The following is a 27,232-nucleotide window of genomic DNA, read 5'->3' on the forward strand; positions in this document are numbered from 1 at the left end:
TTCTTTCACTTGCTATTGATGTTTTATTCTGTACAGAGGGACAATTTGTACAAAATTAATCTAGATATATATATATATATAACACTACATGAAACAAGGTAAATCATATATACAATATTAAATGAAGCATATAGTACAGGTGACATACAAAAAGGACACTTTAAGTTATGTTTTGGAAATAATATGTTAAAATTAAAAGATCTGAGAAGATCCTGCAGAGAGAACAAGCCACCAAATCGTTTTTAAATCATCTCTTCTCGTCACGGTTGACTTGTTTTTCAGCACTAAAAGGAAACCTCCGACCTCTGACTCAAACTCATTAAAATTCATTAAAACATCTCTCCCAGCAAGCAGGACTGTTTCATAAACAGAAATCAGTTTGGTGAATGGCATTCCTCCAGGGTAAAAGGTACATGTTTAACATGGTAGTTTTAATTTACATCTTTTTGCATTCAAGCAAATACAGTATTAATACAGTTAACAAGCCAAGTCACAATGTCAGTTTATTTTCAGCATCTGGTATTTTTGCGGCCGTTTCACGCCGGCGTGTTTCAGCGCGGAGCAATCCGAACGGCCGGAAAAAAGAAAGAAAAAAAAAAAAATCCAGAACTTGACATCCACACTATTAACCTCCAGAGACAATACAAAGAAATACAACACATCGAATATGAAGACCTCTAGCAGACCTTGGTTTAAACAATGGTACTGACTGGAAAATATTTCCTGAACTTTTAAAATCTTCCTCGCTGAGAAGGACACAAATTATAAAACCTACAAACTAGAAAAGTGAAAGTAGGACTGGTAGCAAAACAAACATGCTACGTCTTTACATTTGGTAACTCTTGTGGTAGGGCTTGAAAAATCAAAACAAACAAACAAAAAAATCGGAATAACTTCTGTTCGATAATAAACCAATTCCATATTTAATTCTTGGAGGATATTAAACCAACTTATTCAATAAACATAATGAGCAAATGTTCTGAGTAATGCTAAAAACCAACAAGTTGAGTTGCAGGTGTAAATTCTCTATTCAACACAGGAAAAACTCACCCTCTATTGCATTCCCCTTTACATTTTCCCCATTTATTTTATATAAATATATTCATACCCTATCTTACATCATCACATGAATGCACCATGCTCTGCATTTCTAGTCAGCAGGCACCTGTTACATGTGACTGAGAGCTTACAACACCTTGCTACAACCAATTCCAACAATATAGGCAGCAAATACACAATTTTCATGCAGTACCATTGTTTGAACTGTAGGCTTCACCATGGTCTGTTTTTTTGTTTTGCTTTTGTTTTGTTTTTTTAAATATTGCCAATGAATGTCAATTAGCAAGCATACAAAAGAACGGCATATGGCACAAAACAATAAATGAAAAGTGTCAAGATGTCCACAGGACAACTAAGTCTTTACTATCCATCTTTTCGGGAGATTGCAAGGCTAAGGACAGGCCTCAGTTTGGTCTTAAGTGGAAAAAGAAACCAAAACAACAACAACAAATAAAAAAAAACAAACAAACCCCAAAACACCAGTGACTGGAAACAACGTCAGGTGTCCCTGTTAAAGTCACAGATACAAACATGAATCGAACAGAACACAACAGTCTTGGCACTGACAAGATGCGTGTTACAGCAAAAATAAAGAAAACATACAACAGGTAACAGAAAGTTGCATCTTCTATCTGAACCAATCGGGTCTGTTTTTGTTCCCTTTGAAAGAAAACAAAGAAAAGACTAAGAGACGATCCTCAGACGTTTAGTCAGGCAGTTCCTAATTTTTTGTATCCATCCATTGTGAACACATTTGTAAGAAGGAATGAAGAACCTGTGTTGTGCTGTCTGTACTCTCAGGTTCCACATTTACAGTGAGCGCACCGTGACGTGAGAGGAGAATGGAAGGTGAACAAATGAGGAAAATGATGAGAAAATACGAGTCTAAAAGTCACACACATATACTACTACTCCTCTTCAAATAAAGGAAAAAAAAAAAAAAAAAAAAACCTGAGAAAGCAGAAATTGGAGGGAGGTGGATACAGGTTTTCTGTGCTGGAGCAGCAGGAATAAGGAAAACTAAGTATTCTGGGGGAGGGGACTGACAGGAGGGATGGAAAGCCCAGCTTGGATCACCAGTGTAACTCTGGCACCCGGGCATAAAAGATGTCCATGGCTGTAGAGTGTAGGAGGGTTAGTTGAACCAAGAGCCAGCAGATTGTGGGACCTAGAGTCCATCGTGGGTGGTCAACATGTCTTCAGCTCTGCGGTGGGACTCCAAGGCTTTTGTGGTGTAGATATCCTGAGGCAACTCCGATTTGCGTCGCATCATGGGTCGCTCTTTCCGCTGCTCATGCTGCAACTGTTCGAATAACAGAAAAGAACAATAGCCGAAAAGTTGGGCTCATTTTTATTTTCAGGATTATTAAATAATCTTCAGGACAGCGACAGATATCATGATCCAAGTTACAAACTACACAATAGCTGAGTTAAGATTTAATGCAATATACTTTATACAGTTTTTAGTCATTTGCATAATACTGAACTCTAAACTACCATCACAACACACACACACACACACACACACACACACTTTCCAGTAGTCTATTGTAGCTAATAATAACAACAATGATACCCCAATTCCAAAATGTTGGGATGCTGGGGAAAATGTAAATAAAAACAATGTAATGTTGCTGATCTCACATTTCACTCACAGTAGACTATAGAAAACATATCAAATGGAAAAAAAAGGATAATGCTAAGAAAAAAAAAAAAAAAAGTGACTTGTTTTTAATTCGATGGCAGCAACACCTCAAAAAGTTGGGAGAGGGCAACAAAAGGCTAGAAACTTAGTGGTACTTCAAAAGAAACAGCTGAAGGAACATTTAGCAGCTAATTGGGTTAATTGGAAACAGATCAGTAACATGACTGAGCATTAAAAAAAAAAAAAAAAAAGCCTCTAACAGAGAGGGTTGTTTTTTTTGTTTTGTTTTTAGAAATAAAGATGGGCACATCTGCAAAAAAAACTGCATCTACAAATTGTGAACAATCTCAGGATAATTGTCCTCGTTGTAAAATTGTGAAGACCTTGGAGATCTCATCATTTATAGTGTATACCACCAAAAGATTCACAGAATCTGGAGAACTCTCTGTGTGCGAGGGACATGTCTGAAGATCAACACTGGATGCCTGGGATCTTTTGACCCCTCAAGCAGCACTTCGTTAAAAACAAACATGACCCTGCCATGAAAATCAGTGCATGAGCTCAGGGACACTTCTACAATTCACCGTCTGTGAACACAGTTCTCCGTGCCAGCCGCAAATGCAGATTAAAGCTTTATCATGCAAAGAAGAAGCCATATGTGAACATGATCAAGAAATACTATGGTCTTCTCTGGACCAAAACCAGAAAACTGCTCTATGGTCAGACAGATCGAAATGTGACATTCTTTTTAGAGAACAGCTTGCACATGTGAAAAGGCAATCTCAATGTTAAAAGAGTAACAAGTGGTCAGATTCAGAATATGTCTTTCAGTAAAGGCCTTGCATATTTCAGCAAGACAATGTTAAACCACATACTGCATTCGAATACAACCGCAGCTCATAGTAGAAGCTGAACTGGCCTGCCTGCAGCCTAAACGTTTCACCAACTGAAAACATTTGGTGCACCATGAAACAAAAAGACAAACAAACACACAAAAAAAGGAAAAGACAAAAAAGACCCAGGACAGTAGCTGGAATCCTATAAGGCACAATAATGGGACAACATTCCTCTCCTGAAAGTCCATTAACGGGGGTCGCCTCACATTTACAGTTTAAAAAAAAAAAAGGGAGGGGCTACAGAGTGTTAAACATGGCCCTCTCCCAACTGTCTGAGATGAATGATGTCTACCATCAAATAAAAAAAATAAAAATTTTCTTAACATTATATTTCTTGAGTGTAAATACTTAATATTTTTTGTGCTCTACCGCAAATAAAAAATGGGTTTATCTGCATTTTACAGTTTCCCAACTTTTATTGAATTGGAGTTGCAATAGTAATAATGAATAAAACTGCTATCTGTAGCTAGTTGTGTTTAAAGTATTTGGTAATTTTAAGGGGAAAAAGAGACAGAGAGAAAGTCAGGTTTACCTGAGTTGCGCCCTCCTCAACTGTCTTTTTTAACCTCTGAACATCTTCTATCAAAGGGACATCCGTCTCCATTGCTACAGGACTATTGAGGTCAGAGGAATGAACATAGATAGAGAACTATGATGAAAAAAAGAAACAAAAAGAATGGAGAAAAGACTTTCAGTTGCATGCAAAGAAGAATTAATCCAAAAGTCAGTGAATGATTTAGAAAAGGAATAAGAGTGTGTCGGAATCAAAATGATTGAAAACATTAAGTAATGATTTTAGAAATTTGAGTTTTTACTAAGGAAATATGAAAAATATTGTATCAGATTTAGAAAATTTAAAAAAAAAAAAAGATACTAAACTAAATATTTGATTGTACCTGAAGCACAATGAAGCCAAGTCGTGCTCTTTGGGGTGGAAATGTTAAGTTTTTGCTGAGTGTATCTGGGAAATATACTCATTCATATTAATACCAGCTCTCATGGCTATGTTGTAAATAAGCTACAGCTAGCAGGTGCTTGTAGCAACTACCTTAGCATGAAACCGCTAGCCAGTCTTATGCTAAGCTAATGTAATCAGATGCTAGTTTTAGTTCCCAGTTTAGTCTAAAGGTATAAAAGTGATATCAATTTTTACACTTGAATGCTGAAATATTCCTTTAATGACGCCTAACAACGAAACACCATCGTATTTCATGCTGATTTTAGTTTTAAAGAAATTATTTTGGATTCCTAACACCACATTTCTAGCCAAATTAAAATGACTCCCATAGTTTTTAGATCTCTCGTAGAAGGATAGAAATTCCCAATTCAACCATTCACCACAACTACACACTGTTCCTCAAAGATCTTTCCACTGTTACTAGTGGTATTACTAGGGAGGGAAAAATGAATCTCTAAGCTGGGTTTTAAACAAATACCACTAAACAAAACCTCAACAGGAAAGAACAGAAAGGAAACTACAATTCAGCAACACAATTTTACACACAGGACACGCAGAAAACACACCTGGACCCAAGTATTTGGACAGTTTTACACATTTTCAGTTTTTCCTTTAGGCTCTGTGTTTCGGTAATGACATCACAGATGGTAAAATAAATTCCAATGAATTGGCTTAATTGGAGTGTGTATGCACTAGCACAGAAAGAACATTGTATTTGACTGTTTTAAAACAGTCCATTCACTCAATCAAAACCATTATTTTTACAAAAAATGCTAGGGGTTTAAAAGGACAACCTGGCCTTAGTTCTTTATGAGGAAAACATATGTAGCATTTGTTTTTAAGCCATATTATGCATTTTGACTTCAGTTGCATATTATGAGACTGAATCTGGTCCTTGAATTTATTATTATTTATTTACCAATTTACCGGCAGCACTTCAGCACAGAGACTATCTGTCCAAACAGTTAGGGTCAGGAGTGCATATCATATAGTTTGACACACAAACAGACTCACAAACAGTTAAGAAGGGATTGTGCTTAAATAACTTCACATACTGCTCACCTGTGGATTTGATTTGGCGAGGTTCTCAATCTTGAGCCAAGCCTCTTCGCGTTCTTTTGACTTTGCCTTTTCCCTGTTTAACAAAGCACCAACCCTCCTGTCACTAAACGGTTCCAATCCTCTGATTAATGTGAAATCCAACACAACAATTCATCTGCAGCATTAAGGCTTACTGTAATTATGCCCCACTTCAGCATCGCTTTAAAAGACTGAAGGAAGATGAGACTTTGATGCTTACTTGTTTTTCTCAGCCCTGTACTGCTGTGTGCAATCATCAAAGAGCTTTTGATTCATCTCCATGAAAAGCTTCAGAGCGTTGTAGATGAGGCCGTGGATGGTCCTATGAACACAAGGAATAGGTATTGAGAGTCAAATAAGAGCAGCAGCATTTGTGTAAAGGTCACTTTTGCCCTGGAGGATCAAACCTAAAATTATTACTACAGACAGACTTAAAATTTAAAACATACATTTTAAACAGGTGGCATTAAATGAAGCATATTGACAGAATGAGTGCAAACATATATAGGGATTACGCGCCCTTTAAGCCAGTTTTAATTTGAGTCTAGAGTGATGTGAATAGAGTTGAGATATGAAAGTTCAGCAGATGAAAAGTAACTGAGGGAAATATGTGAACTACTGTGCCAGGCATCGTGTCAGATTGATGTTATGTGTAATCAAAAGTACACACAGAACCATCTCCACACGAGATGCAGCTTACTTGTTCCAGTGGGTTTTTGAGTTGCGGTACAAAGCGGGGAACATAATTGGCAGAATCTTTGCTGCGTTGTCGCTGATCAGGCTCATGATGTACTCGTTGTTCCAGTAGTACAGAGCTCTCTCAGCCACCTAAAGAGAACATATACAGTGTTTTTTAGGAGTCACAGCCACTACAACTTAAGCACTTCTTTGCAGGGTTATGAAAATTGTGATTATCCATCCGGTACCTGGAAGTGGGGGCTTGAAACACATTTGGCCAGCTGTCTGAAGAGAGGCTCTTGCACCTTAACAAACTCAGAGGGCTCAATAACATCCAAGATCTCCTCCAGCTCATTGAGGAACATCACTTCCTTGGGGCTGTGAGTCTTCGGCCAGTACTTTAGTAGAGCCATTACCACCTAAATAACCAATCAGGAAGAATAAACAGATAGCAGATTTGAGCTTAAAAATAAGGAAAATACACTGAAATAAAAACAAGGCATCACAGTGTAAAAATCAAACAGGCGCATAAATTACAAAGTTTCGACAAACAGCATAAAGCTAAATGAGAACTACCCTAGCATGTTTTTATTAGACATACCGGCTCAGTTAGAGTGCTGTCCTTCTCCAAAAACTGCACCACGCAGTAGGCCAGCTGCAATTCACAAACAAATACATTCATTGGACAGTCAAAGTATCTGAACCAATGCACAAGCAAATTAAAAGGAAAGGGGACACGAGTCGACTGGCTGAGACATGTAGTGACTGAATGACCTGCTGCTCTCATGAAAAGAGGAGTCTCTACACAAATCATATAAGGACAAGAAAATATGTATACGTAAATATTTTTTTAAAAAGTTTTAATTAAAAATATTAAAAAAGCTTGTATGGCTTACCTGTGGATGGTAGACACTGAGTGATTTGACTTTGTGCAGAGGCAATAAAACCTTCAACAGGAAAATCTTGTGCTCTTCTTTTAGTGGTAAGGCAAATCCATTGATTATGCTGTCAAAGAGGGAAAAAAAGAAAAACCCATTAAAGAATCATTAGAACATCTAAAACACTGTCTGGCATGATGCAACAGCTTGAGAAGAACTTACAGCCTTCATATTCAGAAAGCTTTTACATTTAGTTTAATGTGTTTTGTACTAAAATAAAAAACAACAACTCAGATTTCATAATAAGCACAAGGACACCTTGTGCTTATTATGAAAGCCAAAGCTCGCACACCAGCGCCATACCTTCCAAGTATTTCCAGTAGTTCAGCTATACCGTTATGGTGCTCTGTCTCATAGATAAACCTGTAAGAACAAGTTCAGACTTGTTCAGTAGCAATAAACAAACTCTTGATAAAGGAGCAATTAGCTTATCCAAAATGAACTCACCTATAAAAAATGTTATTGATCTGTTTTCTGATGTATGCTCTCAGCCCCAGGAACTTTCCATAGATCCTGTGGAGGGTGGTCTTGAGAAAGTCTCTCTCTCTGGGATCCTCACTGTCAAATAGTTCTAGGAGCTTTGAGAGATGAAAAGTGAAATGTTAATATTATTATTATTATTATTATTATTATTATTATTATTATTTATTTTGCTTTACAAACTTTTTGGTTACTACCATTCTCATGATTTATTTTTAACCACATGATAGATTTTCAGAGTTCCGTGAAAAAAATATTAGGCCCTCTTTTTTACCTGCATAACAAACTTCTGGTCGATGTATTTCTTCGCTATGTTTGGCTGGAAGTCCGGCGATTCTAAAAACCTAAGGAAAAATTCATAGACGAGCTGCAACAGACAAAAGCAGAATATATGCAAGCACATTATAATCAATCTCTGAGTGTCTTCTAGGTTAGAAATAAACGTTTTTCGACTTGTGTGTAGAAAAATGAATGAATAAAATGTCAACCTGGAGGTGAGGCCATGCAGCTTCAAGTGTTGGCTCATCCTCTTCAGGATCAAACTCTGCTCCAGTTGGGTTGGATGATGGAGGCAACGTTCGAAACATATTCACAGCAAACTGAAACAAGTAAAAAGGAAAACGATAGCTTACTGTAAATGTTTATGTTTACTGTAAATGACTGCATGCAATTTAAGCAGACTTCCATTTGTCGTTTTGTTAGGGAACGATATGAACTACAACTTTAGGATAATAAAGAGATATTTTTGACATAAAATATTGCCCACCGTTAAACTAAACATAGTTATAAAAGATATTTCAAATAAATAAAAAAGAAAAAAAGACTGATTGACCATAAAATATGTTTTCCTTCTAGGTAATGGTAGCTTTGTCCTTGTAATTGGGCCCCAAGGGTTTAGCCCACAATAATCCAAGTATCTTGTGTTTCTGGTCTCTCAGTGTCAACTGACTCCCCTGTGGGCTTCTTCCCCACAAAGCAGATCATGGGACAGTGCAGGTGGCCTACTAAAACACTGAGTGCCTTGTTAGAAAAGACAGGCTACAAGGTAGATAGACTGTCTGCACTGTGCTGTGCTGCACTGCACTTCAACCAATAACCAAGGGCACTTTCTTCATTTTAAGATGAAAAAGAGAAAAAAGACGAGGGAAAAAAAAAAAAAAAAAAAAAAAAAAAAAAACAACAAGAACAAAAGCCACAAATAAAAAGAGGGCACTGCATTTTATGTAACCTCTATATGCATTTCTGAACATTACAGGTAATCTTTTCAAAATGGGAACAAAGTTATAAAACTCATGAAACAACTGAGCTTTATTCTCTCAAACAACAAGTGAGCGTAAAACTCAAATATTCTGTTTTGTTTTTATGCTCCATTTAACAGAGTTAAATGCTTTATTGTTGACGTGAACAGATGAATGCAACTGGATACAATAATTCACAATTATATTGTTTCCATCATAAACAATTTAATTTAAATTCATATTTATCATAAAACACCGACAACTCAACAGGGCCTTCATTCAGACAAATGAGCTGGCTGACAATGGTGTTTCCATGTTATGTTCAGCTCTTTCATGTACATCAAACAATGAGGACTTAATGAGCAGTGTTATGGCCCGTCTAGGGGTGGCCAGACCACAACATAAGGGTGATCCATCCTCGTCAGACCACAAGCAGCAACATCATTATCAGAAATCTGATAATGATGTTTAATAAATCATTATCAAACTTTACCAATTGTGGTAAAGTTTGATAATGGTTTATTTACAATATGTTGACTCGTTATTAAACCAAATGATAGCAACTTGCCTCCCCAACTAAGAAAAACCATGACAAAACTATAATCAAACAAAAAGGCAGTCCATCCCTAGGTGGACAGGCGAACAGCACTGGGCAAGTGATAAAAGGTCTGCTGGTTGGGATGAGCCTAGGATGAAACAGCTTTATTTTGTGGTCTGGCCACCCCTAGATAGGCCATAACATATTTGGGGGCTCCTCCGGAAGTTGAACCCGGGACCTGTCACATTGCACAATATGAACTAATAAATGGTTAATTTAACTGAAATTGGGTACAAGTCAAATAGACATTAGACCACCAACCCGCTGAATAAATATACAGATTGACACGCCTGTAGAAATAAGGAAAAGGTTACAAATAATGGCCGATTACTGGTGAATACATTAACCCTATAATGTAACCACATACAATGCAGGTCTTTACATGTTACATTTTGCTTTCAGGAGGAAGTGGATTGCGTAAACAAACATGTAGATTACGTGTTTGGCATAATGCTATCAAGCAAAATGACAACAGTTGTTGTCTGCGGTGGCGTGACGTGCAATAACATTTCTGGGCAGGCAAATCTCAGGATGTGGTGGATCCGCATGGAATCGAATATGTGTGGTGCTCACTTACTTACTGATCAATTAGTGCATCTCTAGTTAGCACAATTCCTCCTGTCATAACAATCTTGTTTTACTTTGATTCTTTTTAAAGGTTAAGTTGCTGCCGCAAAAAATGAGAAGGCCATTCTTTCATTACTTCCTAAACAAACCGCTGTAGCTCCTGAAAATATAAAATGCATCCCTCTGTGTGCCAAGAGAAAGTCCTCTGCTGGAAAAGACCCCTTTTAATGTAAGAGCTTTCATGTGCCTTTTCTCTCTCATTCCCAGTGGCTTTAACCTACTTCATTCTTTTAGAAGAAAAAAAAAAAAAACTCATACAAGTGATGAGAAGAGATTTTCTTGTTTAGAAAAGGCTTACACATCAGTAATGCAAAGTTAATACTAGAAGAAAGCAAAAACTCAAATTTACACCTTCAACTTAGGATGCTTTCTTTATATATATTTTATAGTGTTAAAAAACCTCACATTGCTCGTTTTTTACTAAGTCATCAGTAAAAAAACAAAACAAAAGAAAAAACCTTTCAGTTTCCTATCTGGAAAAACAAATACTGGAAGAAGCCTCCGTAAAAAACATTTAAAACCCAGATGAATGCAAAAAAAAACAAAACAAAAAAAAACAAAAAAAACATGATGTACTACACAAACGCTCCACTGAAATCTTATTGGAAACATTAGCAGAGTATCAATATTTTTAGCCCAAGTTTCTGCCTCATCTTTAGCATTAGGGACAAACCTAACTCCCTTCAGCTCTACTGACCATGTGAACCACCTCCGGGTAGATGGGCTCTGTGATGACGTTCCTGTTGTGGGTAATGTACTCCACCATTTCGCTTAGAGCCGCCCGCTTCACTTCCTTCCATTTCAGGTCACTCAGTGGGTCAGACAGGAAGTCAAAAAGAACGCAGCACTGTCGCAGCTTCTGGATGAAGAGCTTCTCCTGTTCCGCAGGGGCCACATCTAAAGAAACATGGAGAGGGGAGGAAAAAATTAGGTGGGTGAAGAAAAGGCAGAGGGAGAAGAGTCTTGGGACAACTGAACGAGTGTTGAAGGCTGAAAAGTGGTGATGAAATAAAGTGGTTGAGAATATAGAAGAAAGGAGACGTATGAGGGTGAGTGAGGGGGTCACAAGAGAAAGGAAGGGAGGCGGTTTATCTGTCAAGGATGACAGCTAAAACTGCAACATGTAAAATGGCAACAAAGTGAAGAGTAGCAAATGAGTCACGAAAACTGAGGGCGCTGAGAGAAAGACTAAGATGGTTAGGCTAACAGAGCAGAGCAGAAAAGACAGGATGGAGGATAGAGGGAGAAGGATTTGGGAACTAGGTGAACGGTCACACTAACCATTTCACACACACTGAGAGATGTCTAAAGGAACCTTAGCTAGTCATTACATTTGTCCATGGTGGTTTGAGGACTCTCTGTTTTGCTTTGATTCCAGCTGAGCTCAAGAGCACAGGCTTACAAACAAACAACCTTTGCCAAAGTGCACACTTCACACATGAAAACCCAAGGAGGAAATAACCATTTTCAGTGCTACCTGCTCATGGGGTGCAGTAATAACACATAGTGACACCATAATTATGTAGTTACTTGACACAACTTTGATGTAGCCCATTTCTTTTCCTCTTTTATGATGTTTAATGTTACCTTTGAAAGTCAGAACTGAAGAAAAGTCTTCACAAAACCCCAATGCCAACAGAAACCAGCTGCTTATCCAAAAACCATAAATGCAGACCAAAATTCTGAAAACAGAACTGTATTTTTTTAAATATTGTAGGCATCTACAGTAGCAATACATAAATAAATAAAATAAACATACCTAGTTACTAAAACTTACAGTGGTATTAGATATTCACTTGCAACCTTACTGATGCCAATAGTGGCATCTTTGCTTCCTCCAGCTGACATACAGCAATGCTGCAGTCAGGGAGGCACAAAGCTCCGCCCCCACTAGCAGCTGAACACTGAATATTAGCATAACTGGGTGAAGCATCTTAAAGACCGACAGCCTGGGCTCTAAAATAATTTGAGAGGTCAGTAAAGCTTCCATTTCAACAACACTTAAGTACTAAACATTATCGGGGTGGTGGATACATTAAAATTAACCATTTAACTATTAGCTATTACTCACATGAGCTGCCTCTATCATTAAGGCAGCGACTAGTGGCTATGGCTAATAATAAAGTGACCGTTTATTACTGTTGAAGCTAGGCAGCAAACTAGTCTGGCATGATGCAACAGCTTGAGAAGAACTTACAGCCTTCATATTCAGAAAGCTTTTACATTTAGTTTAATGTGTTTTGTACCAAAAGAAAAAACAACTCAGATTTCATAATGCCCATGTGCAACACTAATAAATAAATGTTAAATAACAGCAAAAAAATAATTATTTGCCTAAAATGTGGTCTGTCTCTCATAAGTTCTTTTTAAAAAAAACTTTTGCCTCTTAATTTAGTCTTTTTTTGTAACCCCATGTGGCATCACAAATAGTAGTTTTTTGAGTATGAAGTTTAATGCAGTCTAATTTAATATACACGATGAGCAACTTGCAGTAACACAGTCCTCTGTTCAAACCCAAGATCCCTGATCTGTCTTTTCTATGTGGTGTTGTCGTATTCCTTCCCTGCTTGTGTGGTTGTTTCTGGAGCTCTTTTTTTTCTTTTTTTTTCAGAACCATGATAGTTAAATGTTGTTGTTGAAGTGAACTTGAACAAGAAGTCAGGGATTCATAAATGTGACTTAACATTATTTAACTCATTCACTGCCAGCCATTGGCAGTGAATGAGTTAAACCCATTGACTCATTCACTGCCATTGACGGCTATAGACGTCAATGGCAGTGAATGAGTTAAGTGTCCAACTTTTTCAACAAACAAATAAATGCACCTTAAAATACCCCCATGCCCCCAAAATACACCATATATGCTGACAAGCCTAAAAAGAACTAATCAGTGAAGGTGAAGCCTTGACTGAGGGCTGGCACTTAAGACTTGGATGCAGCCTGCACTGGGGGAGGCTGATGATGCTATGGGTGACTAGAGGTACATCATATATATGCACAGCAACGGGAGGGGGGGAGGGGGGAATCCCATTTGTCTTCCATGAGTGTACTGCAACTTGTGGGCTTAGAGCTTACTATTACTGAGATAAGCAAATTAGGTTGTGAGGCAAATTATGATTTATGAATTTAGCAGAGGACTAAAATGAGAAAAAGGTGTGCATATGCACCAACCAGCTACCAGCTGATAACACTAAACTGAGCACTGCAAACTGGTTACTTGAAATCAACATATAATCATATTATTCTGAGATTAATTAATTCCATCTGGTCTCATTATGTTTTTCCATCTCGTTTTTAATTACAATTCAATTAATTAGCAAATAAACAAACAAGCAGGCAATCATTGCGACTCGATAGACACTTAGGAGGAAACAGCTAAACATATTCAGCTTTGCCCTACTTTTACTGAACCTACACAAAGAGCGACTAAGTCAACAGCACACTATAGAGGATGGTGCACATGCACGCGTGCACACAAAGCCTGTGTGTGTCACATTCTTGCAAACAGGCAGATTCTAGGTAAGAAGAGAGATCTTCTATTCAGACATAATGGAGACTTGGCTCGGACACACAAATACACACACACACACACACACACTTCTGCAGTGTCAGTTTCAAGTTGGCCAATTTATCTTGATGACAGTAACAGATTGGGAATTCCAGAGGAGAGGGCAAGTGTGTGCACAGCCATTATCAGCCACTTCCATAAAGATTTGGCAGTCGACGGGGCTGTCAATGGAAATAACAAGGAATGAGAGCTTCATCCAAGATATACATCTTTTTTCATTATCCCGTCAAAAGCAGGTGAAAACCATTTCCCAAAGTTGACACAGCGGTTTTATTTTTTTTTTTTTTAGAAAAAAGCCTGTAGACTAAACTTGAGGAGCAGCATTTTAAACTCCCAATCTGAGATAAGTGGAACTGTAAGAAGGCTTAAATTAACATTTATTATCTTTTTAAGCACCAAAGTCCTTAAGTGAACCATTTCTATCTATAGCCTATAAGAACTGTGTTGTAACATATTTGGTAATTGGACCTGCAGGACACAAAGCTGTCCAGGGATGAGTTGCCAGGCTTGTGGCACTCCTATCCGGTTGTTCAGTCTGACGTCACTAGCCGTGTCTGGGTCTAAACTCCGCTGCAGGTCCATATATCAAACGATCACTATGGCATTACTGAGAGTTGAAAAACTGTCTAAAGTCTTTCATCTTTAATAAAATGATCAGCGTTCTGCTCTACCAGGTGTAACAATTGAGTTTAACATCCAGGCATCCATGAAAACGGAATTTATGACCAGAGATGGGCAGTAACGCGTTACTTGTAACGCGTTACTGTAATCTGATTACTTTTTTTCAAGTAACGAGTAAAGTAAGGGATTACTATTGCAAAATCGGTAATTAGATTACCGTTACTTTCCCGTAGGAACGCTGCGTTACTGCGTTACCAAAACCGTGATTTTTTTTGCGAGAATGTCTCATGACAGTGATGTAAGCAAGTGCGACGTTGGTGACAGCAGCTGTGTGCAGATCAACAATGGATAATATATCGAGTGTGGGAGAGAGTATGAGCGTGCAGCGTTTAAAGTGTGGAAGTACTGACCTTACTTTGAGTTTGATTCCATAAAAAGTGACAAAAACATTAGCGTCCATCGTGCGTGGGAAGAAAACTTCTTTTTACAGCGAAAAAAACCCCTAAACTTCCGAGCAAGCACCGAGTAGCTACGACGTGATGGGAAACTCACAGAGACACTCGCGCGGATTCTTCAACTGACCGCAGCACACCTGCACCAGGGTAACCCTCCGCCTACCCTGCTCCTGCTTTACAGGTGAAAATAGAGCAAAAGGACCGCTGAGTCTTTGACTTTATTTATTTTCTGCTGTGTTTTACTTGCATCTGTTTGAAAGAGTGAGTGAAAACACAAAAAATATTTTATTTTATGTGCTGGAATGTGTAGAAAATAGGTTTAAATGTTAAACTAATTTATTCAAGTCAGAGAATGTTGCATATAATTAAATGTTTTGCTTGATGCATAAAGTTAAAAGATTAAAACTGATAAAACAAGTTTTAAAAAGAGACTTTTCCATTTGATTACATTTTGTATGATGGATTATGTAGAAAAAGTAGAATTGGGCTGAAAGATCTATCACTTTATCACCTCTTCAGGTTGTAAATCGTGTTTTTAAAAAGTAACTAAGTAACTAAGTAATTAATTACTTTTGAAAATAAGTAATCAGTAAAGTAACGGGATTACTTTTTTGGGGGAGTAATCAGTAATTAGTTACTGATTACTTTTTTCAAGTAACTTGACCAACACTGTTTATGACATTTAACGGAGTTAGAAGTTAGCAGGGAGTTAGCTCGCTAGCTTCTATCTAAATACAATATAGCATGTCCTGACTGCAGGGTTTTGGATACAAATTAAAACGTACAACTCTGCTATCACTTCCAGCATAAATGAAGACAGAAAACTAAACAGCAGTGACGTTTGTAGGGTTACTGAAGTTGGGCTAGCTGGTATATAATGATTTGCTACGTGACCGCTAGCGACATAGCTATGTTAGCATAATATAAACAAGCTAACTTTTTTTCCACTCGATAAAGGTTAACGTGAGTTTTCTCGGTGGTCAGGAACAAATGTAATCGCATGGCAGGATGCTGTAAAAGGACCAAACTTCAGCCAGGAGAACAACTGAGATAATCCATCCACAATACGAAGTTAGTCATTCATATACTGCTGCATGGGCTGGGCTGTAGTTACATCCTAAGGTTTTAAAAACTGAGCTTAAATAAATGATTAGCGGTAATAAAAGCCGAGGGAGGTCAACAGGGATCACTGACTGTTTTAGGAGCTTTTTGAGATCAAATAGAAGAAAATACAAAACATTAAACATGTTAACAACACAAAAGCCATATTAAACGCAGACTACTTTAGACCCGGAAGTAGGATTCGTCGCGTCATCACTGAACAACCGGATTACATAAGCCTGTCTGTCTGTCTATACTGTAAAGTTTCTGTGCACTCCTAATGTACAAACCACGTTGTTGTGTAACACATAAAAAGGCCCAGTGTTGTGGTCTCAAAAATGATGTTAACCATAGTGTGACTTCTATTAATATAACTCATAGAAGCCTTAGGTGGGAAGAAGCATGTGCATGAACACACAAGCCCAAGCATCATGTTTTGTGGAGAACAGAGAAAGATTTATCTTAATACCCCTCAATTCAATCCAAGATAATAAATAAGTGGGAGTCACATTGGAGCCATAGTCAATACGGTTTCCTCTGTAAATGGGTCAAATGAACAGCTGCTAGTCTGAAGCCGGGACGGGTTTGGCAACCTGCCTTATTGACGGTACGATATGATCAATGTAAACACTGACCAATTACTATTTATAGCACCACAGAAAGAAACTGTGTCATAGGTGTGACAGTGTAGGAGGAGCCAGTTTGGCCACTTTCTACCATTTCAACAAATTTGAATGGGTTGTAGGCAACACCTAAAAATACATCCATGATATAGATGCTGTCAAGTGCAGCACCCGGATGAAGGTCCCTTTTATTGTTTGGTAACAGTTAAAAGATATGCATCATTGACACCCTTGAGACACATTTATAGCTCGAGCTTCCACTGTGACTAATAATGGCGAGGAGTGCGTCTCAGCGCTTGCTGTTTAAATAATGTCTGACGAAACAGACAAGGAGGCAAATAAAGTTTCACATATAAACATAGCTTTGGATCGAGCACCATGTTCATGTTTTCAGAATATTTGAGAGACAAAATGTATCATCACACATTTCATTTGTTTACTTTGGGCTTATTTTTCACAAACTAAGCACATAAACCCACATTTCTGTCAAAGTACTGGTGGAGTGCCTAATTTACCATTGTTCAGCTAACTGTGTCAAAGTATAGTGTGAATGCATTTGCTCTGCTAACAATACTTGTAGTGTAGTGCGTGGAAGGCTCAGTTAATCTTCTAAGACTAGGCAAACATAGATGCAAGTCTTCAAGTCTATCCCCGAGATGAGTCACCATATGCATTTACACACCTATACAAGTGTAAATACGTTTTTTGTTTAGTAACAGAATAAGTATCTCACAAAAAAACGCAAGAGGAAGAACTGAATTGAAACACAGCAATTAGCCTGATTCATTCATATGCCAAGCGTGAATGGCAATCAGTTTCAGCTGGATCGGGATTAAATTTGCAAATGCTGGGATAAGAGATGTTTGATCTGAACACGGCTGGAACGATGGACTCACAAAGAGAAGAAACAGAATGAGAAAGAAAGCCCGATTGTACCACAACACTGTTGTCATTCAAGGCATTTGCCTCTTTGGCTCAATAGAGAGTAATCAATAATTGCCTAAGGCTTCATCTAACGCTGGGCTGCACCCGGAGTACAGTGGTAACAGGCTGGCCCTTTCAGACATGACTGAATACATTGTACAGGCATTAAGAGGCAGAGTCCGATGTTGTAATCCTAAAATATTGCTGCTATGCTCTGACAAAAATGGCTGGGTCACAGTGTTTTGCTTACACGACGTGCACCCGTGAGATGCCTTCTGTTTTGAATTTCTTGTTTTGAGCAAAAGGTTGCCTTTAAGCATGCCACTGGCAAGCCGGTAACAAGGGAAAGGGGTGGGGGAGCTGGAGAAAGGGGTTGCAGCCTGCTGCAGAGCAGTGGCTGCCTATAGCCCACTCACTATAAGATGACAGAATACACTAGGCCAGTTAAGAGTCACCGAGAAGGTGAAGCCATCATACAATAGCTGACTTCCACTTATCTCTGCCTTACGGACAGCGATTACCAGCTGCACAACAAACCCAGAAATACACAATTACATCCAAACACAAGAAAAACTAAAGAAGAGACCCTTCCCTAGGCTATGACCTCACTTCCTTTGACATCACTAGCTTGGCGGGGGGATGGGCAGCTAGCTACTAAAACCAGATTTTTTTTATGTAGCTCCCGGATCTCACGGCTAACCACCGAAACATTAAAAAGCAACGACTGCTTCTCCGATAAAACCGCTCGCTTTCTAAAACTAAGACGCAATAAGCGTACACTAAACGGCTGACTAACCAGGCCAGTGAAGGGGAACAGGAGCGCAGCAACACACATCTCTCTCTCGCTCTTCTTAATTTCCATAGGACAATACAGGAAGAATAATTTGTCCTTACATACCTCTGAAGTGCACAAGAGCCACCGGCTGAAACGGCCCATTGGAATTGGGTGCATCCACAACCATCCTGTCTCCAGATTTATTGCATGTCAACATCTAAACCTCAACCAGGAAGGCGATTCCACTCAGGGCGAGAGGCCAGCCTCCATTTTAGCACAAAAGCAGATCAGAAAATGAAGCTCTGTGCCGCTGGAGGGAACTGGCTAGGTAGTGACGTAAACAGCGAAGGAGCCAGCTGATTGGCTGAGTCCATGTTGCTCTGGCTCAATCGAGACGAGGACTGCTTCGAGAGAAGGGAGATGATTGGATGAGAGCTTGCATAGGAGGTGGGTCATACGTCGGATTTTTTATTTTTTTTATTTTTTGGTTTTGCTCCTCCTTTCCACTCACTGCTCTCCTGTGACGCTCTGCAAAGCAGGCCCTGCTACAGATCTTAGATCAGATTAACTTGAATCTTTTCTACAGTTCAGCCATTAGCAGCGGGTTTGGCATAATCTGACTTAGGATAAGCAGCTGGAAATAACTTACTCTGAGAGAGAGAGAGAGAGAGAGAGAGAGAGAGGCCCTGGCTCAATCTTCAAAGTCTTTCATTGTTTCCTCCTGTCATTTCTCCTTGGTTCTTTATCAAAGGGAGCTGGAGAAGAGGGTCAGATGGGGCTCTGGATTCAATGAGCAACACAGACAAGCGGAAACCACATGAGAACTGAGACCTGGACGGCTCAGGGTTGAAACAACAGTGGTCTCCAGCAAGAAGAGCCACAGAGAGCCAGTGGAGGCACTGCACACAAGATGAAAGACCCATTTATAGCATGTAAAACAATGTGAAATCAAATAAATATAAATAAGATGAAGCTACAATAAAATTTAGTTGGTGCCTGACATACTTTGTGAAAGTGCCTTACGAATCCCACACTGTTCTGAGCAATGGCAGGACATACAGCATTATGTTGTGAGTGATGCCGGCATTCTTAGTACAATTAGCTGTAAGCAGGAAATGAAAGCGAGAACACAGAAAATTAAATGCATAGAGACACAGAATAGAAACTCCAAACAGCAGTGGTTTCCTGTCTCACAATTTACCTGATCAGACAAATGTTAAAGTTAATTAGAAATATGAGATAAATACTACATATCTGAGTATGCCATGTTCTACATTAATCTGTAAAATGTAGTAGTCGGCTATGCTTATTTCTTCAGTTACTGTTAATAACGTGACAAATGTTTTTGTTTGTGAATAATTACTTTGGGAATGTTTACTTCAGCACAAGTAATTCTTGCAGACACTGAATGATTAATCTGCATTTCATCTTTACATAATGAAGAGGCTGTCCTGCTTTTCATGTGATTTATCAGAGGACACAGTGAAACCACATTCACACCACAAGACAGACTAGGCTTTTCATAACAGAAAGGGCTTCACAAAGCCATTTTCACAGTCATTTAAAAACAAAGGGACCATGCTGTGTTGCAACAATGGACATAGTCAGACAATTAATTGGAATTTAATGAAGAGTCCAACAAAAAGGCCAAGATGTACAGTATGTTCCAGCTATCCTGAATCTCTTATTAGTCAGTGTTCGTCCCATCCTGATGCCACTTAATGAATGTTGGACACGTTCAAATAATGTACAAATCACAATTAAGCAAACATAGAAGAAAATGGATTTACTCTAAAGGACATTTGTTGCACAAAAATGTTTTATTTAAAAGACACGTATATTTTGCTTCCAATGAGAGAGACTTTGTTACTTTTACAGTGGTCTTGAAAAATAGTTCTTCGGGCATTTTGAAGGTCTTTCAAAGTTTTTTCAAAGGACCATTTTCAAAGGAATGGTCATGTTTTTTCACTAAGCCACTTAGCACTGACCTATGAATCATTCAAGCATAAAAAAAGCCCCTAACACAAGGGATGAAAAAGAGTTGTCCCCACACATAACAGACAACTTAGCAAAACACCCTGTGTTGTACCAGTGCCAAAGACTTCACGCCCCAAGGACCTCAACAGCTATAGGCCGGTGGCTCTGACATCCCACCTGATGAAGACCCTGGAGCGGTTGGTCCTGGCTCAGCTTCGGCGCCTAACAAGCTCATCACTGGACCCACTTCAGTTTGCCTACCAGCCTGGCATTGGAGCGGATGATGCCGTCATTCACCTCCTACATCGTTCCCTCGCTCACCTGGAGACCGCTGGAAGCACTGTGAGAATCATGTTCTTTGATTTCTCCAGTGCCTTCAACGCTATTCTTCCCTCGGTTCTGAAGGACAAGCTGGAGAACTCTGGAGTGGCCCATCACCTCACTACCTGGATTTTGGACTACCTCACTGACCCGACCACAGTATGTGAGAACTCAGGGCTGTGTGTCGGACAGGGTCGTCTGCAGTACGGAGGCCCCAAAGGGAACGGTTCTGGCTCCGTTCCTCTTCACCATCTACACTGCAGACTTTTCCCACAACTCCACCCAGAGCTTCCTGCAGAAGTTCTCTGATGACTCTGCAATAGTCGGCCTCATCACTGATGGGGACGACAAAGAGTACAGAGGACTGACCCAAGACTTTGTGGACTGGTGCCAGCTGAACTACCTCCAGATCAACGCCAGTAAAACCAAGGAGCTGGTGGTAGACTTCCGCAGGCACAAACATCCTCCACTGCAACCACTGAATATCCAAGGTATGGACATCGAGGCTGTGGACAGCTACAGGTACCTTGGTGTTCATCTGAACAACAGACTGGACTGGACTCATAACTCAGACGCCCTCTACAGGAAAGGGCAGAGCAGGCTGTACTTGCTGCGGAGACTCAGGTCGTTTGGAGTGGAGGGTCCACTCCTGAAGACCTTCTATGACTCTGTGGTGGCCTTAGCTATCTTTTACGGTGTGGTCTCTGGTCATCTCTGCCGGGGACAAGAAGAGACTGAACAGGCTGATCCGAAGGGCCAGCTCTATTCTAGGATGCCCTCTGGACCCAGTGGAGGTGGTGAGTGACAGGAGAATGGCGGCTAAGCTGTCATCACTGTTGGACAACATCTCCCACCCCATGCAGCAGACTGTGACAGCACTGAGCAGCTCCTTCAGTGGGAGACTGCGGCACCCACGGTGTGGGACAGAGAGATTTCGCAGGTATTTCCTCCCCACTGCTGTCAGACTCCACAATAAAGACTTTAACTGATCAAACACACACATCCACACATGTGCAATAACACTAAGTGCAATAATCTTCTCTGGCATCGTTGTATTTTTACTCAGTTGTATATAGCATTTGTATTCTATTTTTATCTTATTGTATATTTTATTCTACTGTGTATAGTATTTTATTTTATTCTATTCTGTACAGTTGTGTACTGTATTTATTCTTATTGTATTCTAATTTTTGCTTCATAACTTTTGCACTGTCCACTTCCTGCTGTGACAAAACAAATTTCCCACGTGTGGGACTAATAAAGGTTATCTTATCTTATCTTTGGCATATCTCGCAAGGCTGTGCAATGTGTCCTTAAAAATTTTGAGGAAACTGAATAAATGGATCACAGAAGCAAAATGGCTTAAAAACTGTCTACAGTAGATGAAGCAAAGGCCTGACACAAGATGGGATAAATGCATCTGGTTCTTTAGTTGATCCATTTACTGTTCCCTAAAGCTTGATCAGGAATGGTCTTAGTGGAAGGGAGGCTGTCAATAAGCCATTCTTAAGGAAAAGAACAAGGAGAAAAGGCAGAGGTACACCAAATTACACAAGAACTGGACTCAAAATGAGTGGCAACAGTGATGAAATTTGACATTTTTGGTTCAAATTATTGTTAGTATGCATTCAGGCTCTGTCATGGTTTGGGGCTGCATGCCAGCCAGTGATGTTGGAAGCGTCTGAGTGGCAACAGTCTAATTTCTTAATCTGACAAACACACTCTCAGTGCAGTAAAAGCACACAATGGTACATTATCAGTCATGAACTGTCCTCCTCAGAGCCTGAACCTTAACATTAATGAAGCAGTGTGGGATCATCTTGGCAGAGAACCGAACAAAAGGCAGCCAACATTCAAAGAAGAGCTTTGAAAGTCCTTCAAGAAGCCTGCAGAACAATTCCTGAAGACTACTTTAAGAAATGACAAGAAAGCTGCCTAAGAGAGTTCAGGCTGCATTGAAGAATAAAGGTGGTCACACCAAATATTCACTTTCAAGTTTAATAGAATTGTACAAACTCTGTATTTGCCTTATGTACTGAAATTCCATGTATGTTTGCACATATTTCAATCAATCGCGACACCTTTTTCTCATTTTTCTAGCAAAATATATGCCTCAAGAGTTTTGCACAACACTGTATATTGCTTCACTTATAACTGAAAAATAAATGTCTTCATTATTTTAATAGGTAAAAATTTCTCTTGGCAAGTAATTTCTGCATTAGCAGGTACAACAGTAAGTTTGCTTTGGGTTCTCTGCACCTCATTACAGTGTGAATTAAAACTCATTGAAAAGAAGCACCCAGTGACACAGAGGAACATATTAAGCAATTAAAGCAAAGGCAGAGGCGAGGCAGGCCAAGTGTATTGCAGTTTTTATTCTTGTTGTTCTCTCTCTCAGGGGCCAAAGCCTCTCCAAGAGGTGCCATTACATTCCACAGCCATGACAACGGGAACCAGTATTTACTGAAAGCTGCCACTTACTTCTTGCAAATTGGACATACTCAAAAGCTTCAAATACCACTGTTACTCTATGGGAAATACTTCTGGTTTCTGAGATCTAGCGTATTAGTTCACTGTTAAAACTCCCACTCAAAACCCACAGCACAATTTATCCTATTAACATGTCTGATGGGTCAATTATACATTATGCCTCCCCCCTACTTCCTCCACTGTTGTACAAAAGTGTTAAAAACACAACAGTAAGCCATATTGTTGCACTTGGTGACACACATACAAAAATTGTCTTTTACTCAACAGATATACTATTTACACCTTTTTAGAGTCACAAGTCCAGTGAAGTCATACAAAAAGTAATTCGTTTGTTGAAAAAGAAATCTATTTGAATAATGCTACTTGTTTTATTCTCAATGTACAGTCAGCCATAGGGCAGTAAGACTTGAGATTATGCTAGAATTCAATGAAAAATCTCAACATTACAGCTCCCAAAATAACAGCTCTTTCATTTTCAGTCAAAAGGTGGCAGCACAGACTGGGCCATCTGTGCAAGAGGCTTCTGAAACACAAAGCTACTACTAAATGTTTTACTAACACCTGGAGCAACTTGCTGTTTACTCGCCTTCATTAAACATGCAACGTTGTCCTACTGACAAGATTTTGTCCATCTCACCAAATGAGACCATGTGAACCCACGGTTGCACTCCATGTAAGAAAGAAACAGACAAAAACTTTCATATATGCAGCAGCTCTAACACATGCATGACCTTTGTAGACTTGTAACATGTTTCACTTTTCATTACTCTCAAAAGCATACACACACAAACAAAATACATACAGGACTAAAGTAGTTTTGTCTGTAGTTTGTAGCTGTCTATTTTTATGTATTTGATTACTGTGTGAATTTATTGGGATTCAGTGTAATCTTGGGGCATATCTTATAATATAGTAATATAGAAGAAAACATTTAAATACTTTCCAATAACAGTGAAGAATATCAACCTAACCTCGGCTAAGCTCCTGCACATTGTCCTAATGAAAGACCTTCACAGTGAGCTCCTGCTCAGAGTAAGTCAGTAATTAATAAAGTGTGTGGGTGGTACTCACTTATTTTTTTTCATTCATTGATTAATAACTTGGTTTAAAAAATCTGCAATGAAAATGTGAACAATAATAATCCCAATCAAGTTCATGTACCGGTAAGTCAAGGTGTAACATGTACATATATCTTTTAGCATTTCCATTAATATTCACGTTAACATTTAAAGTTCTTTAGTCTCTGCCCTGCAGATGTCACTGATCTGGTTTTCATGAGCAGGTTTATTTGCAAGAACTCTCATTAAATCTCAGAAACGTGGGTGTTCGGGCCATTTCTTTAAGCTACATGTGGAACTCTCTACCTCCTCACATTCATGCGCTGGACTCATTGATATAATTTAAGACTGCTCTTCAAACTTTTTAAACAAGTTTATTCACTTTGATTGAAACCATAGCCATATTAGCCTTAGCCATATTCTGTTTGTTTTATTGAATTTATTTATGATACAACTTTAAATACTACTTTTAACTAACTGCTAAGCTATGCTCTGTCATGGTATATTTCAGGTTTGCTGTTTTAATTGTATAATCCCATTAAATGTATTCTTCTTCTTCTATTATTATTATTATTTTTATTATTATTATTATTAAAAAACTCCCAATACATGTCCAATGTGTATTCAGTGCCATCAATATGACTTATGTAATTTTCACAGTCATCAGACAGCTTTATTGATTTGCAGCCATCAGATCACCTCACTGCAGGGTTCAAGAGAACATTCAGTAACAGAAACACAAAGCTAATTATTACTTTTCAAATTATCATTAGATAAACTGCCACACTCTGCCAACCGTGTGCGTGTCTCACTCCACCCCTGTCTGTGCTGCACGCCTCTATTGTTCCTTTGTAGTGTCACCCACCTCATCCAGGTATGAGAACAAAGCATAGCTGGGTATAGTTTACAGGAAACCACTTAGGCCAAATCCTGTCTGTAATGTGGGGTGTAAAGAAAGAAGCCATGAAAGATTGATGCAAATGTTCAAACCTCAACCTAATTCAGAGTCAGCATCCGTGCACTATGTACCAACTGAATCAGTCAATGCTGTAAATTGGCAAACTGACAGTGGAACATGCTTGCTATAATTACAGGTGTCTGTTTGCTGGTTTGTTTAATATTAATACTAAACTGACACTGAAACAAGTACAAGTCTCCCATCGCAGTTATCCACATGGCTTGGCCGGGCTGTGTTATAACATTAGCTTATGCAACATTGTTTATCTGACACGATTAACATTACGGGCCATGCTCAAGCTTACGTTAAATGTTTGATTTGGAGCTTTCTTTTTTTTATTGTTATCCAGTGGCCCAGATTCAAAGATTCTTTCAGTCCATTCGTTCAGTGTTATCTTACATGAGCCCTCCATGGTGGGTAATATCTGTTTCTTCCAGGTACGATTGCAGATACAGCTGATTGCACATCATTTGCATTACAGATAAAGCTGATGGGCAGTCTGCTTAGATATAAATTATGTAGTGAGACCTCAAGGTTAAAAAGATGGTTATGAGGATCCACCAAGGCTATGAATTGTTAATATGATTCCCTTCATCCATAATGGCCAAACGTGCAATCTAAGATAAAGGTCAGCTTGTGTTTTCCAGAAGAAGTGTAGCTTATCTCTGCATATAAGCGAACTGTAGTTGAGCTGCATTTGTAGAAGACAGGAAGAAAAGAAAGACAGCTCCTTTTTGGGATACTGTATACTGAAGGAGGCATACCGGCTAGCTCGGGTAGCTTGTGTAGTTCTCTGTTAGCACTGAGGGGGAAAAAGGAAGTGCTGAACCTCTTCTCCCTCTTGACGGCCGATTGTGACCCTGGCTGCTTTACCCTCATCAGCTGAGTTGCAGGAGGCACTTTCTTATTGGAGCCCTGCAGAAATAAGAGTCATAGAGGAAGGGCTCTTGTTACTAGAGCAAGGTAGGGAAAGGTAGTTCCTGCCCCGAAGGAAATGGCACAGGAATTATTTTTCTCAAGTGTCACTGCAGAGTCCAAGGGAGGGGGAGGGGGAGAGGGAGTAGAAGGGGCGAGGGTGTTGCAGTTAAGGCTCAAGTTCCTTTCTGAATCAGATCGGGCGATTCTCAATTAAGCAACCTGATCACAGCCGGCGGTGTGCTGTACTGCATCTGCTGACAGAGATTGTGATGGACCTCAGTGGATAGAATAATTGAACATAGATGGAAAGGATACAGCTGTCAATGGGAACACACAGCAGGTCCAGGAGTCAATCAATCAGATCTTTTCCGAACTCCACTCAACATCACCGATGTACAAATGACAAGGACAAAAATAGCCACGACGATGGCTGGTATTACATGCAGAAGTCAAACAGGGCACAGTGGGGGTAAAAATAGGGATTGAATGCAAGCATTTTCCAAAGAAAATAAAGTCATAAGATCATGCCACAGGTCACATGAGTAGGTTTGCCTGAATTTCACGAGGACAAAAAGCCATTATACTTGAAGAACACAAATGCAACGCTCACAGAAAGCAGTAAAAGCAGTTGTAGTCAAGATAGCGTTATAATATGTGCTCATGATGCATATGATATGCATGACGTCTGAAAACTCATAAATCAACAGAAAACCTCCTCTTTGTCACTTATTAATGCTGGTAAAGCATTTGAACACAATTAGTACAAAGAATTGCATAAATAAACAATAAGTAAAAGTATCAGAGAAAATAAAAGTTTTGGCCTACAGACATTAGATCCATGTAGTAACAAATGCTCAGTAACCTTAACTTTAGATCCTCGCTGGACAGTGAGAAGTTTAAAAAAACTTACGTCCTGGTCGCCTGCAGGCCCATTTTTACTCCCAGATTTCTTGGATCTTCCAGATTTGGAGGAGTCCTAAAGAGTGAGCATGGGAATTAATAAAAAGAAAGAAAGAAAGAAAGAAACAGATACATGAATACAAATATTCAGCATTCCTATCCAAGTCCACTTTACCTTTTCTTTTTTGCTCTTGTGAGGCATGCTGACATGGGAATCCCCAGTGTCAGCAGTGAAAGTGTGGCCACACACTGACAGCAGGCTCCTGGTTAAAACACGTCTGCTCCTATACACTAATAATGAGGCTTCCACGACTGACCATTCAAACACCATGTGACTAAGTCGGAG

The 27,232-nt window shown here is 39.2% G+C and overlaps 1 protein-coding gene and 1 long non-coding RNA gene across 5 annotated transcripts; one reads left to right on the forward strand and one right to left on the reverse strand.

The window, feature by feature from the left end:
- ppp2r5ca (protein phosphatase 2, regulatory subunit B', gamma a) lies at positions 1-27,232 on the reverse strand. 4 transcript variants are annotated; one of them, XM_085256579.1, is made up of 16 exons: positions 27,062-27,103; positions 26,897-26,962; positions 25,833-25,983; positions 10,895-11,094; positions 8,223-8,333; positions 8,009-8,101; positions 7,702-7,832; positions 7,558-7,617; positions 7,213-7,321; positions 6,918-6,971; positions 6,565-6,735; positions 6,339-6,466; positions 5,859-5,960; positions 5,621-5,693; positions 4,133-4,249; positions 1-2,362 (listed from the first exon to the last, which is right to left on the reverse strand). In XM_085256579.1, the coding sequence occupies exons 1-16, from the start codon at positions 27,086-27,088 to the stop codon at positions 2,228-2,230; spliced, it is 1,728 nt and encodes a 575-aa protein (XP_085112705.1). In that variant the 5' UTR covers positions 27,089-27,103; the 3' UTR covers positions 1-2,227. The 4 variants fall into 4 exon arrangements, with proteins under 4 accessions (XP_085112705.1, XP_085112706.1, XP_085112708.1 ...); XM_085256581.1 differs by having other exon boundaries at positions 2,224-2,362; positions 4,133-4,214; positions 27,062-27,232; XM_085256580.1 differs by lacking the exon at positions 4,133-4,249 and having other exon boundaries at positions 27,062-27,232.
- Positions 18,184-19,261, forward strand: LOC146552422 (uncharacterized). The gene is made up of 2 exons (XR_014889888.1): positions 18,184-18,711; positions 19,016-19,261. It is a non-coding gene; the product is annotated as an uncharacterized LOC146552422 (long non-coding RNA).

This window comes from Mchenga conophoros, linkage group LG19 (genome assembly GCF_057382185.1).
Source record: "Mchenga conophoros isolate Kocher_MC1m ecotype Shallow Benthic linkage group LG19, M_conophoros_male_GT1.1, whole genome shotgun sequence".
Classification (NCBI taxonomy): Eukaryota; Metazoa; Chordata; class Actinopteri; order Cichliformes; family Cichlidae; genus Mchenga; species Mchenga conophoros.